The following is a 15,480-nucleotide window of genomic DNA, read 5'->3' as shown; positions in this document are numbered from 1 at the left end:
TATTTGTACAGTGCTTTATACAATAGAGATTGTTCAAGCAGCTTCACAATAATGGGAACCTAACAAAAACAGGAACATATTAATGTTGTAAAATTCATCAATTATGAAACAACATTAATAATGAAAGCAGCTTTATAGAAGGCAATAGTGTCATTATGAAGCTCGATTGAGTGCAATGTTGTTTTAATTCAGTTCAATAACTGTTAGTTGCAAAGTGCATCACTTATAAAACAAAGTCCATTCAGATGCAAATCAGCTCTACAGAAGGCAATAGTATCATTATTCGGCTCAAGTCATTTCAGTGTTGATTCAATTCAGTTCAATAACAGTGTTGATATCGCAAAGTTAGTGTCATTATCCAGCTCGATTCCTGAATTTTGTTTTCATCTTATAGTGTATAATATATAATATTACTGAATATTAATTGTCTTTTGATATATACCATTTAATTAATATCACAATTGCACAATATTACTAGACAAACAAAAGGTCATACATTCATTTTGGAATTTGGGGTGTAGGCCTACTTCATTTTAAATACAAGACACCATAATACTTAATTAAGCAATATGCATAGCATAGCATTTGTGTATCCCCATATAAAGAAAAAAAATCACAATATGAATTAAAACATTTCTTATTAACTTCTTCTAAGACCAAGCTATCTAAAACTATTTTATACACATTATGTCTATGTAGCTTACTCTTACTGTTTATTAAAGGGGTCATATGATGCTGCTAAAAAGAACATTATTTTGTGTATTTGGTGTAATGAAATGTGTTTATGCGGTTTAAAGTTCAAAAAATTTTTACAAAGCTCATCGGTCTGAAAAAGCGAGGTGTGCTGTGATTGGCCAGCTATCCAATGCGTTGTGATTGGCCGAATACCTCAAGGTTGAGATGTAAATGTTATGCCCCTCACATACTGTTGATGCCGTGACCGGCCGGAGCGACAAGACAAAAACATTAAAACCCATTACAAACGAGGCATTTGTTGCATCCAGTGGGGACATAATTACTGATTATAATGACTTATACTGTCTTTTTACGCGTTGCGTTGCATTGCATCGCGCCGCGTAAACATAAAACCCTGTCTGCATTTGTGATCAGAGAAATTACAAACAAGTGCTACTCTACACTGCCCAAAACTCGCGTTTGAATCATCAGTGGCAAATCCTTTAAATTAAAACGTACTTACGTGAATCAGAACTGCCGGCATTGTAGTCTAATGGCGCTTTTCCACTGCATGGTACGGCTCAGTATGGTTCATTTGAATTCAGTCAGTTGAGTTGATTTAACCCTTTAATATATAATCTGTTAAATCAAAAACAAAAAAATATCATTGTTTCTTTATATATAAGTAAAATTCAAAGCTGTGACACGTTGGGTTGGAAAGTGGTGGAAAATTTCCCGGAAACTTTCCAAAAATCCCTGGAATATCCCAAAAAATCCTGGAAAGTTTCCAAAGTTTCTGGAATGTTTCCTAAATTTACTGGAAAATGTTCCACCTTTTTGTAACCCTAGTGACACAGTTATTTGGATTTAGCATCACAGCCTGAATTAAAAATGGCTTTTTAAAGATGTCCAAAGCAGATTTATTTATTGACCTTCTAATCCATTTCTGTCTGATGCATCAGTTTTCTCGTTTTAACTTCTCTCCAACATTGAAATGTGTTGTTTGTCTTGTTTCTACATTGACAGGTGCAAGTATGGGACACAGCGGGCCAGGAGCGCTTTCGGAAGAGCATGGTGGAGCACTACTACCGCAATGTGCATGCTGTTGTATTTGTATACGACGTCACAAAAATGGCCTCATTCCAGAACCTAAAGACCTGGATTCAGGAATTTAGGGCACACTTTACCACTTAAGCAATCTTTAAAGGTCTGAAGAAACGTGACATTTGTTAGATTTAGTCATTTGTTTCCATCACACATTTGTTTGGATTGATACAATCAATCCAAATATTACTTAGTGGAATATGGCATAGCATCTCCAACATAATTGGCTGATGGTCTTAATGTTTTAGCTGTCAGGAACTGCACATATTGTAGAATCTAAACCTTCCAGTTGTACATGAGTCACAATGATCATTTAAAATGTTTGTATTGCCTCAAAACATATTAATTTGCCACCATTGCAAGTTATTTCTCATAGCCTTGTGGTTACTCACTGCTAAAATATTTTTTAATATTTCTCCCTCACTAACTGCATGGATACATTTGAAACCTGTTCAAATTATGAAACTATATTCTGATGATAAGCATTAAATAGTGACCCAAATGTTAATGGAATCTGATAACACTCATAATTCACCACATGCTCATTTCCATGCACCTTGGGAAAGAGTGAAACCATGTGGGAAGTTTTATGTAGCATCACAGTATTTCACCAGCTTAAGGTGGTTCTTCCAAATACATAAACACTTATGTACAAAAGCAAGGTTCAAACAGGCCAGTGATTGTTAGATTTCTATTCAAAAGACCCAGAAAATAATGATTTTAACAGTATGAGTGTTTCTGTGGAAGGGGTTGCTGATAATGTGGAAATGTTGATTATGGATTGTGCGAGTGCAATTTGGTGCCCCTGTGATTGTGATTGTTTTTGTGTAACCTCTATCCTCTGCTTATTCAGTACTTTTGGTTCTTCAGGAGAAGTTGCAGTTTTCTGTGTGGTTTCAAATGCTTTCAGATTCGTAAGAGAATTCTCTGGTTTCAACCGTGTTAGCCTTATATCTGCTGAAGAGATTGAAGCCTTATGATTTGTCTTGTTTTGTGCCCTTGTATGCTGTGTGACATGTATGTATGTTTGATTTTGAGCACCAAATTAAATCTCAGATATCCTGAAGCACTGAATCTTTTAATAGCCGAGAAATGCTTTAAAACATTAACTGTTACTGGAGTTCATGTTTTAGAGAAAAACACGCATAGGTGTTTTTCCAATGTACAACACAATGCTGTTAATTAACATATTATGCTGAAAAGAGTTCTAAACTAACCATGATGCATTTGTAAAATCCTATTCAGCAGAAAGTATTCATTGATTAATTAAGGACAGTATCAACAATGCTAATAGACAAAGAGCATGCAACAAAAATCCTGCTGTCATAAATAAATATACAAATTTGCAAAGAATAAAGGGAGTTAAACTGATTTTTTTGAGAGTGGAAGGCCTAATTTTTCACTGTACTAAGTATAAACCAGTGCAAAAAGAAATAATAAATCTTATGTAGAGTGCTTATGTAATCAGTTTTATGTTCAAATAAATACAGGCTGCAGAATATTAGACTGGTACTCACATTCACAGGCCATAAATTTAAAAGTAAAATTATACTTTATTCAAAAGTGCCATACTCTGATGAAAATTACAAAACATTTTGTATTTATTGCATTTCAGAAGCAATGTTTAAGGTATTTGCATATCTATTGAATAATGTCTTCCAGAAATATTTCAATGTCATATTTTAAAGTTAAACACATAATAATTACATTTGCTGCCTCTAACTGTTAAGTCTTAATATCGAGTACAATATGCTAAAAAATCACAAAAAACAACAACAACATAATTAACAGATAAATGAATATAGCCTACTCATTCTCTTAAAGGGATAGTTCACCCAAAAATGAAAATTACCCCATGATTTACTCACCCTCGAGCCATCCTAGGTGTATATGGCATTCTTCTTTCAGACGAATACAATCAAAGTTATATTAAAAAACATCTTGGCTCTTCCATGCTTTATAATGGGAGTGGATGGTAGCCCAAAATTTGAAGTCCAAAAAATTTAACCAATCCATTATAAAATAAGTCCACACGGCTCCGGGGGGTTAATAAAGGCCTTCTGAAGCGAAGCGATGCGTTTGTGTAAGAAAAATATCCATATTTACAACTTTATAAACCTTAATCTCTAGCTTCCGCTACCTGTCGTTAGAAGACCTTTTTGAAGGATATTGTTCTTTTTTGTTTGTTTGTTTTTTTGTTATGTAATTTTGAGGTGTTCAGTTTAATTTGGATTTAGAAAAAAAAACGTGATTGCTCTCCTCACAAATCAACTCTTTCTTGTTTTTGTTTCAAGCTCTCTGTGCCTTGCCCTGGACTTTTATGTCACTTCCTGTCTCCCGTGGTGTTTGTAGTCAGTTTGTAGTCCGTTTGTTTATTGGTTCCCCTTGATTAGTCTCCGCAGGTGTGTCTTGTTATCTTGTTAAGCTTGTTAGCCCCTTGTGTGTATATATAGCCTTAGTTTTTTTTTAGTTCCTTGTGAGTTGTCGAATGTAATGGTTGTCTGTTTTCCAGTCATTCTGTTCTTTGTTCCCGTTGGTTTTTGGCTTGTTCTTGTTTTTCCATTAAATACCTGCACATAAATCCATACCTCTGTCATTTTCCCCAGCTTCTCCATAACATTACAGTTTTTCACTGGCATGTCTCCTTGACCAGTGCATTTTTCTAGCCTATATTTAGTTAAAGTAAAATACTTAAGTACTGTTAAAATCAGATACTCTAAGACTTTTACTCAAGTTGTTGGTGACTTGTAACCTGTAGTGGAGTAATTTTCACTGTAAGGTATCTGTACTTTTACTTAAGTATGATTTTAAAGTACTCTTTACACCTCTGTTATAAATACTTTCATTCATCTTTTAGTTGCAACATGTGTTTGTACTAGACGTCCATTCCTCCCCTGTCATGTACTTTGATGAACACGTGGGGCGCTAGAGCCGAAAATCTGAAATGTGTTGCGGACACACTTCACCAGTAGATGTCGCTGTTTCCCACGCTCTCCATCATGACTCAGCGGGGGAGACTTTTAATTTGAAACATATTTGGTCACTTTACCCTGTTTCACTTGGTTCGTGTTTTAGTTCGGCGGCGGCGGTGGTAACGGCAGCGGGAGCAGGGCAGTGAGTGCGGTTCTGTCGCCGTGGACGGGGCCGGAGATGGCGGAGTACAGTCAGACGGGTATATTAACGGCCCTGCTGCTGTTTACTGCGCTAACCGTGAGGGATGTTTATGTGGGCCGCAGCAGCATGACTCAACAGGACAGCGCTGGACCCGATACACACACACAGAGACCGAACAAACACACTTTCTACACGGGTCCGGTTCTTAAGTTCCAGTTCTGGTGAGAAACTCCACAGACCTTGATGTTATTCAGTGTTTTTGCTGTCTGTTTAAAGCCCACAGGGGATGCTAAGCTAATACGGCTAACGTAGCATGCCTGAATGTGTGAAAAATATTACGTATTAAAATATTTAAGTTGATAAATATGCACTAAAATAACTATATACTGTATAATACATTTATTTGCATTATAAATGGAATGAATTGAAATAAATTGGACCATTTTTGTCATGAGATGAATGTCAAAAACCGCCCCAATTTACTTCAATGGACCTTGTTAATGTATTCATAACGTAAAACATATTTTTTTTTTTATGTACGTACGTAATTAACATTGCTGCGAGAACTGCTCAGGTTATCTTGCATTCATGTGTTTAATTGAAACGATTATTATAAATCTGCCTAAAGCTCCTGTGAGATTACATTGGCCTGTAAGAACACAACATATCCGAAGACAATAGGAAAGAACGATTTATTCAACTTTGACTGAATATTTTACATTTTTTTTCTTTTCTGAATTAATAAATGTAGAGGTGTGTTTTAATGTTATATAAGTGAGAGTAAACATATAATATATAATCACAGGCCAGTGACTCGTAACTTATTTCAAGCAATTGTGTATACATTTTTCTATTTTCACATCATCTCTATCAGCCTTACAATTAAACAGGCTGTTATTTCTACTGTACCTTTAAGACTTCTGTATGCAAATGACGTCTTCTGTGATTGATTAACCTTATTTACCAGTTTAATTGACTTATTTGCTCATTCTACCTGTTGAAGATATGTTAAAGTCTTCCATAATGACATCCGAGTGTAATAGATTATTAGAAAAGAAATTATAAGGTTGGACATGGTTCTATACATCGGTTGTTCATCGGATGATGAATTTGGCCTTGCAGGGGTGGGTTTATGAGAAGTCCTGTACACATCAACAGAGAGAAGTCTGTCCATTTCAACAGACATTTTACATTTTGATTTAACACTCTTAAGGTCAAAAAAGAATTAAACAATTTCATGGATATTATATGCTTTTGGAAAATAGGATGAGCTTTCATTTCATACCGACTTGTGTTTGTGGATGTCATATCAATGACCATTTCTAAAAATGATTTATCACCATTAAGTGTGTTTGTTTGTTTATTTTAGTATATCCTGAGGGTACAGTAAGGTGTTCCAGGAGTACTCCCGGTCCATCAGCCAGCTGTACCCGGACATCCGAATCGAGGGAGAGAATTACCCTCCCAAACCCATCAACAAGTGAGTGTGTTTTTCCAGATGTTGTGGAATCAGCCCTCTGTTAGATGGTGGTGTAGTCCTAACTTTAACTTGTCATGTGTCTTCGTCTACAGATACATTGGAAATTTCATCTCCTACTTCAAACTGCTTGCCATCGCCTTGATTGTGACTGGACAAAATCCTTTCCAAATGTTTGGTATGAACACTCCAAGAATATGGTCCTGGGGACAGGAGAATAAGGTAATGTTGTTGAAGTGCTTGGACTTAAACCTGAATTTATAGCGGAGTTAAGGCTGATAAACTTGCACTGTGACTGTGTCATAGTTGAACTGACGCAAATCCTGTTTTGAGAAATGAGTAGCATTTCAGAGCCATAACTGCGTCATTGAGTGTGAAGGGCATGCAATTGCTGGAATCTGTATGATGACGTAGCGATTGTAAACACGTGTTAAAGACGTAAAATCAAAATTGACTTTATTTACAATTTTAAGGAGACCCTGGTAGTAGGGCTGGGTATCGATTCAGATGTCCCGATTCGATTTCGATTCGATTTTTTTTTTTTATTACATTCAGTGAATATAGTTTTAATACAAATGCTATTGGTATTTCTAAAAAATGAACAGTAAACATCAGTTTACAAATGGTGAATTAATAAAAAGAAATTAAGAACCACATGCCTGTATTTTAAACCTATTCATTTTTTTTTTTTTTTTTGGTATGGGTCCTTTTTTTAAACAATAATAGGGCACTATAAAATGTTCTGGTAATCAGATGAAGGCATAAAACATTAATTTAATTTATCCTAATCAAATGAAAATTAAACCCTTTTATTTTTTGGCAATCAAAGTGCTGCACAACAGAGGTTTACTGTTAAAATTAAAAATAAAAACGTATGTGTGTAGTAAACAAAACAGTGCGCCGCACCATCCGCCATTCATTCACTGCGGAAATCATGGCGCCTTATGCGTGATATCAAATGCTTCCGCAGATTTATAGTATTACTATAGCATTTCACCTGAGCATGATAAGTGCTGAATGAATGACAGGATTTCTGTTGTCACATCGCGCAAGGTAAGTAAGAGTGACATCTAGTGGAGAAGACTAATGATAAGATTCACGTTAATCAGATCTTGTTTTAAATGTGTGCTGAAATAAATACTGGAAAAGATCGAGTCGCGGCTTTTTCAATATCGAATCGACGTCATTAAAAAAAAACGATTAATCGGAAAATCAAATTTTTTTTCCCAGCCCTACCTGGTAGTGATGGAACTGAATTAGCATCGGATTTTAACTTTTTTTTTTTGGGTGCTTATTGTAGAGCATATATACTAGGGGTGTAACGGTACACAGACATGATGGTTCGGTACGTACCTCGGTTTTGACGTCACGGTTTGGTATGGTTTTGTTAAAGCAGAGGGAAAAACTAAACTAAATAGCTTTTTAAAGGCTACATTAAACAGTGGTTTACTGAACAAATTGCTCTTTCTTTAAATAAATGTAATTATAATTAAAATATTCTTAGGGATAAAAATCTACCTCAGCTTCTGCTTTAAACTAGGGAGCCCTTTTACATTAATGTAAGGTTACTAGTAACAACAGAGCCCAAACTTAAATTAAGTTACTATACATTTTTTTTAAATATAATCAACACTCAACTTAAGAAATTGTAGGCAAACATGTAAATTGCACATAATGCAGTTTTTAAATTAACTTCAAAATGATAATATTTCTATTTGTTTGTGTAATCATTTACATTACAGTCATTTGTCATAACTTGTCTCGTAACAGATTTATTTATTAAACGTACATGCAAGTAAATTATGAGTATAGATTCTAATATTTTGCGAATTTCCTTCTCTAGACTTCATTTCTCTTGTAAACTAACAAACTGTAGACACTGATGAGGTAAATGAAATGCTATGTGACATTTTGTTTACAAGCTGTTTTATTGACGTCTTTCCGCGGTTGAAACTGATTAAGCGAATACGTGAGGCATGAAATGATTATTTCACGTTAAAACTAGAAGAGGAAGGGATGATCGTGCTCAGTGCTGCCCTTTAAACTGAGGCGTTTGTACAGCGATCTGTCGCGCCACATCAAAGAGCGTCAAAACGGCGTTTATTGTTTGAATTTCCTGGACAAATTGAATGATTTGTTCGGGACACATGCATATCGAACCGAAAGACGAATATGTGTGCCGTTAAAGCAGCACTATGTAACTTTTGGTGCTCTAGCGGTTAATAAACAGAAGTGCACCGCGGAAGAATGCCCAATGGTTGACGACCCAACCAGGCTACAATAGTCCAAATATAAGTACTTATTATAAGTGTACCGTAGTGATTCAGAATAAGACAAAAACGCAGTTTGGAAGATGAATTCATGATGTACTCTCTCATTATATACATAATGAACACACACAGTGCAGCTTTAAAAAAATAAAAATAAATAAATAAATCCTGCATTTTGCCTGCATGTTGTTTTTAATAACATGGAAGAACGTTTCTCACATTTGATGGGTCTGTTTTGCAGATTTTCTCCTGCCTCATGGCATTCTTCATTAGTAACATGTTGGAGACCCATTTCCTCTCGACAGGAGCTTTTGAGGTTTCATTGAATGGTAATGTCATTTGGATGACCACTACACTTAGGAAAAACTTCTTGAAACTATGTGAAGAATATATGTATATCAAAGAAGCATCACTGTTCCTTTCTGTTTTAGATGTACCAATTTGGTCCAAGTTGCAATCAGGATATGTGCCCAACATTCAGGAGCTCTTCCAGATCTTGGATAACCACCTTAAGATGAATCAGGTTGACAAGATGACCTTTCCCTCACCGTAGTGCTGTTGTTTTTGCCAAGAGACAGGTGAGTGGTAAAACCTGTACAATGGCATCAGCATGTACAAACATAGCAGGTGTTTAACGATAACTTTGTTGTTGTTTTCAGTACAGGTTTGTCCCTAGGCTTAGAGGCTATTTGCAAGTATTAGCTCTGTTGCTAAAATGGTATTTCAATATGGAATTTACACTACTGTTCAAAAGTTTGGAGTCGGTAAGATTTTGAATTTTTTTTTAAAAAGAAGTCTATTAGGCTAAACTGCATTAAGTTTATTAAAATTGCAGTAAAAACAGTAAAATTGTGAAATAAACAAATATAGAGTTTTATAATGACAGGACACGCATTTATACAACACTTTATTCAAAAGGAAGAACCGCGCGTCATACGTCATTACGCTATTTCTTAGGGATGCACCGATATGAAAATTTTGGCCGATACCGATAATCCTTTATTTTTGAAAGCCGATAACCGATATGTTGGCCGATAAATCTATATCCAAATTTTTATATACTTTTTGAGAGCCTGATTACAAAAAAGGTCTCATCATTAAAAACCACATCCCGAACACTTCAACATAAGCAGCCTAGTTTGAACGGTGTATGTTTTAAAAATTATTTTTCTCTCCCACTTCCAAATTTAGTCATAAAAAAGTCTTACAAATAAAATAATGCATAAATAATGCAAACAAGTCATTGGACATCATTACACGTGTAAAGAATCAAAATGAATGCGCCATAGATCAATAAAACGGAATAGCCTCTGCACGGACAATAATTAAATGATTTTAATTACTAAACCATATTGCTGATGAAAATAATAATAGAAAAATACAAGTGGTTGTTATTATTAATAATGTATCAATGATTTTGAAAAAGTAACAAATTAATACAGCAGCAGCCGTTTGAGCTGCGTGTGCTGAAGCTGAAGAGCTGAATGAACACGGTAAACTGAAGCGTTTTGCTGGCAGCTTATTTAATTCAAGGAAATGCATCCTGAGATTAATATTAATACAACATAAACATAATATTACAACTTATATATGTACAAAATGACGCAGTTATTGCATGCTATAGTCAGAATGTGTGATCCTGTTGTGGATGCGCTCTTCCCATAACAACGCGCTGAAACACAGCAACTAAACCCAAAGAATGCACAACGTTTTATTATAATAATGTGCTCATTAGAATGTTATATACACAACATTCCCAATCATAGTTATTAATGTTGTGCACTGCTGTTTGAGCTGCGTGCGCTGAGCTAAAGATGATCACCGGTAAACTGAAGCGCTCCTTTAACTTAACCAAACGCATTCTATATGAGATAAATCAGATATACATCAAATAAACACAATATTACAACGTACAATTGCACAAAAGGCTGCAAACGAACAGCGCGCATCTGAAGTGTCTCTGAAGGAAATAATGCATTATTTATCGGCTTTAAGATATCGGCCAAATTTTCTTATCAGGCCGATACCGATAACAGAAAAAATGAGCATTTATCGGCCGATACCGATATGGTGGCCGATATATCGTGCATCCCTACTATTTCTCCGTCATTGCACATGCGCAGTCCTTTCAGTTTCGGGGTTCAATCCGATCGAGTGTTTACATGCACTCTCAACCGTATTAGAAAAGGAATAAACCACCCCCTTCGATCCGATCGAAATTTCATTCTGATAGAGTTCAGTCGGATCGATTAAGGTGTTTACATGAAGGTTTTTCAGTCCTATTGAGCCGTCAATCCGATTACATACGGATTATTTGGTTGCATGTAAGCGTAGCCAGTGTGAATTCATTCTGTGAAAGACTTGTTCAGTTCAGAAACTCATTGCAGAGTCTCGGGGAAAGAATTAGTTCGCACGTTATTTGTATTGAACAGTTCCTATTTTGTTTATGTGCATTTTTCAAATTAAAGCTACATTTTTCCCAGGGCTTGAAAACGAAAAAATAAAAAATTCAATCGGTACACCAAGCAGAATCGATATTTTAACGTTTCTGTTCCTGCGTTCCTCATGTATTATCGTTCCGAAACTGGTTAATACCGGTTAATAATGTTGTTTTTTTTACTTTTTCTTTGCCTATAATAAAGTACAGCGTTTTCTTTACTCAAAAAGGGGGAAAAAAACGGAAAATCTGGTATCTTAACCCGCTGCGCTTAATCATAGCCAATACAGTATCAACTTTTCTAGATTTTGGTCAAATGTGGCCTACTAAACAAAATAATCTTAATGCTTTAAAGAAATTAAAGTATTTTTTCAAGATATTTAAAAATGTTTGCTGCATTGTTAAACAACACTACTTGTATAAAATTGCGTTTTGAGATAAATAAAAAAAAACATGGGCTACGTCGCGTAGGCTATAGGCTCATGTCTGCATTTTATGATTACATTCAGAAATAATGTAGGCTAAAATGCCGGTAAAGCAAAATGTTTACAAACATTATAAACACAGCTAAAGTTGCCTTCTCTCCACAACAAATCCTCTAAAGTTAAGTCGATTTAAAGCATTTAGGCTACATAAATGTCAAGCCAAAAACAAAATTAATTCATAGGCGGAGTTTGACTTTTATGCATGGGGGGGCACCCACTGGCAGACGAGCCAGGAGTACTTTATAATATGTTCTACATTTCATATATTACATTCTACATTCAAATAAATTTAGAATTAACAATGACTGCTGTATAAAGAGTAAAAACACAACTAATGCAGAAAAGCCGCCTCTTTTTCCGAATTGCGTAGATGATAATCTTTCTTTCACTATCACTTCTGATACATTTTCAGTCAAATCGTTCTCTATGTGCAGTAGAGAAAGATCTGAGAATCTGTCCTGTGCCACTGAAGATCGGAGCCAGTTTCTTATTCTCCTCAGAACTGAGAATCCAACGGGCAGCGCAGCGTGAGTGCAGGCTGCAGTAGTCTGAAAAAGTTTGGATATTTGTCCTTCCATACTCTTTAAATTTCACATCACTACGCCACACTCACAAACTCTGCCAAAGAATTAATTTAAGGTGAAACTGATGCCTACCTCTCTCATTCGGCACGAATCCAAATATTTCCATATTCGCGACGTATGTGGATGCTAAAATATTATTTATTATGAAATAGGCTCCGTACTTCACTCGCATCGAACATCATCCTTCGCATATCAGTGAGGCGCTGGTCACACTGAATGCAACAGATTGTACAAGGGAGCAGTGTTAATTATGTTTCTTTAACTGTATTTTTTTTGATAATCAACAGGCTGCAATATCGCAAAAATATGTTGTGTGAGCGTGAGGCGCCGGCGCGATAGCCATACCAACGCTGGTATACAGATAGAAGCAAGACATTCAAAACTGTCAATCTTTTGCAAAATACAGAATTTTCCTGCCATTGTTTTGCTGCAAAATTACATTCACAGCTCAAATGTTTTATTTTGCCATGGCCTTGGCCATTAGCAGTGGCAGCCATAGAAAAGAGATGCAGGAAATACTGCCTAGATTTTTGCACAAACATATTTCTTTCTAAGGGGGAAAAAAAAATCAAATTGTAGAGTATTGTGTTTCCAATGTATGTACTTCAGTAAAACCTATTTAAAATGTGCTTTTGGCACTACCGCTGTGTCGAACAACATGCATAATTCAACACAACAGCAGCATTGAGTGTGGTAATGTCCTCTGCAGGTCTCCGGAGCTGTTTGTCTGGTCAGCGGGACTGTGGACTGTGGCATAATGAAGGCCTGCGCTGCAAACAGCACGCTGTTGGCACAGGCTCGATGCTCGGCCACCACACACACTCTTTCTGCCCAGCGGCACACACCTTTGGATCGACTACATCTCTTCAGAGCGTCAGACTACATGCATTCATAGTATGAGAGTCACGTGTGAGCTAAAGGCACTACAATTAATAATGCTGAAGCTTTTTTTTTTTGATCAGGGTTCTGTTTTTAAGTGCTTTCAGCTGAAATTGATTGGAATGTTCCATCTATCTCAAGGGCAACTGTGATGTTTTCTTAACGTAGACCTTTAACATGATTATTTGTTTGCACTGGTGTAGACTGTACTGTACTGGGGGTATAGGATTTTTTAAGTAGTGGGAATGTCTGTACTGTGGAAACATGCAGTTTTGTTAGAGTGAGCTAGATCATTTTTTAAAATGCTTGAAATTGTACATTTTATGTCCTGTTTGTCACAGGTTTGCTGGTTAGATTCATAAGTACAGCATGTGCTTGTGGAGAGAATTAAGGCCAGATCTTCTCTTCTGCTTAAACTTTAACCGTGTGCATTAGCACTACCAGAGTAATCTGTGGAATCAGCGTAACTCTTCAAATCGCTACAGTCGTCTTGATGGTGTGATTGAGTGTTGCATGTCAGAAGATGTGAATGGTATTTCCAAAGACTCCCTCTATTTTTCCAGCTCTCTCCATATAGATGTGGCGGTAAGCAATGTACCCCTTATATTTTAGTGTACCTCTCTGTGAATTTGTAACGAAAGTGATACTAATAGTTGGGATTAAAGTTGCATTGAGAGAAGAAATTGTACTGTTTCACAGTGATGTAAAATACAGATTAAAATATAAAAAAAAAAGTTGTTTATGAATTTTCATTTTTCTTTTTATTGAGATGTACGACAACAAGATTAATGTACTGTGTGTGCGTGAGATTGTACTCCACTCTTTTAAAGCCTCTGCAGGTTTTGTAGTCTTGTGATAGTTGTGCGTAAGTTACTGGTTTATCCTGAGCAGCTGTTTACTGTTCTTTTCTATTTCTATTCCTTCTTTTTATGATTTTAGGACTTTTTACTGATTCTGTAAGGGGTATGTTAGCACAATGGTATCATAAACTGAACCTTAGGGTTTATTGTCTACCATAGACGAAGCTACTCTTGGAATAAGGGTCGCAGTCATTCATTATATCTTGAGTAAAGTATTTAAACTTTAAAAGCAAAAGGGAAGGAGCATGATATGACCATCCAGTACTTCACAACAACAACAAATATTTTGGTTTGGTTTTTGAGTTGATTTTTGTGTGTGTTTTTCTTTAAAAACTGAACAGTCGTGTAAAACTGTACTTCACAATTGACTGTTAAGACTATTTATAGAAAAAAATGCCTAGCTGAGGAACATAATACATATATTGACTCGTGTTTCGAAGACATCTTTCAGTTTTGAATTGGGTACTTGTCTGATTTCATCCTACTGTAGTCACATGACATCAGGCCTATATAAGTGGGCTATTATTCATGAAAGAAGAATACAGAATACTGTATACAATATGCAGTATAGTGTCTCTGCTTCAATGCTGTACAGTTCACATTTTCCCTAATATTGCTGATCGGTAGAGCTGGTTAAAGGGGTCATATGATGCGATTTCAAGTTTTCCTTTCTCTTTGGAGTGTTACAAGCTCTTGGTGCATAAAGAAGATCTGTAAAGTTGCAAAGACTAAAGTGTCAAATCCAAAGATATATTCTTTATAAAAGTTAAGAGTCAGCCACGCCCCCCTAAAACGCCTCGTTCTAACAAGCCCCCACATATCTACGTCACTATGTGGAAATATTAGCATAATGCCGCCCAAATGTACACGCAAAGAAAGAAGGTGTGGTTTCAGTAACTGCAGTTAGTGTTGAAGCAGCCATGTCAGGGAGACGCTGTGTACTTCAGTGCGAAAGCAAAAGCACTTTATTTGGCCTTCTGGAAGTAGATGCAATTAGGAATCATTGGTTAAGATTTATTTACAACAGAACAGCACAACCCAGATGTTCGAATTTGTGCCTTTTAGATATCATGGGCCCCCAAATACGATCATTGTGTGTAGGACCCCAACCTAAAATTTAAAAGGCATAGTTTCTTGTATAAAGACCCCATTTACACTGTGAAAAAAAAAATACTATTATAAATATGTCTAAAATATTATTTAGAAAGTATTACGATTCAGGTACATTAATATTATGCCCCCGTATTTGAAACATAATGTGTTTTTTGAACATTAAAGCATGTCAACATATTCTGTTACACCAAATACACAAAATAATGATCTTTAAAATAGCATCGTATGACCCCTTTTTAAACAGTAGTAATGTGAATCTTTTCTGTCATTGGGATTGTCCAGCTCTGTGGTCAAAAAGACTACTTCATTTTTAAGCACTCAAAATCATTACAGTACACGATGGGAGAGTATATTTGCATAATAATCATTTCGAATAGGGTTATTCAGTCCAAGTCAAGGAATTTGAATATTAAAACTGATTCCATTGCCTAATAATCTGCGTCTTCACTGCTTTATATATATATATATATATATATATATAT

At 35.8% G+C, this 15,480-nt stretch overlaps 1 protein-coding gene across 1 annotated transcript; it reads left to right on the top strand.

Moving 5' to 3' along the window:
- Positions 1 to 4,767: 4,767 nt before the first annotated feature.
- On the top strand, positions 4,768 to 13,608 carry LOC107562944 (selenoprotein T2-like). The gene is made up of 6 exons (XM_016247705.1): positions 4,768 to 5,114; positions 6,263 to 6,373; positions 6,466 to 6,592; positions 8,882 to 8,969; positions 9,072 to 9,218; positions 12,856 to 13,608. Exons 1-5 carry the CDS (start codon positions 4,930 to 4,932, stop codon positions 9,191 to 9,193), a joined length of 633 nt encoding a protein of 210 aa, XP_016103191.1. The 5' UTR covers positions 4,768 to 4,929; the 3' UTR covers positions 9,194 to 9,218; positions 12,856 to 13,608.
- The last annotated feature ends 1,872 nt before the right edge of the window (positions 13,609 to 15,480 follow it).

The sequence above is a fragment of the Sinocyclocheilus grahami genome, unplaced genomic scaffold (genome assembly GCF_001515645.1).
Source record: "Sinocyclocheilus grahami isolate Dianchi unplaced genomic scaffold, SAMN03320097.WGS_v1.1 scaffold849.1, whole genome shotgun sequence".
NCBI lineage: Eukaryota > Metazoa > Chordata > Actinopteri > Cypriniformes > Cyprinidae > Sinocyclocheilus > Sinocyclocheilus grahami.
The sequence above is the reverse complement of the archived record's forward strand: the minus strand, read 5'-3'. Positions and strand labels throughout refer to the sequence as shown.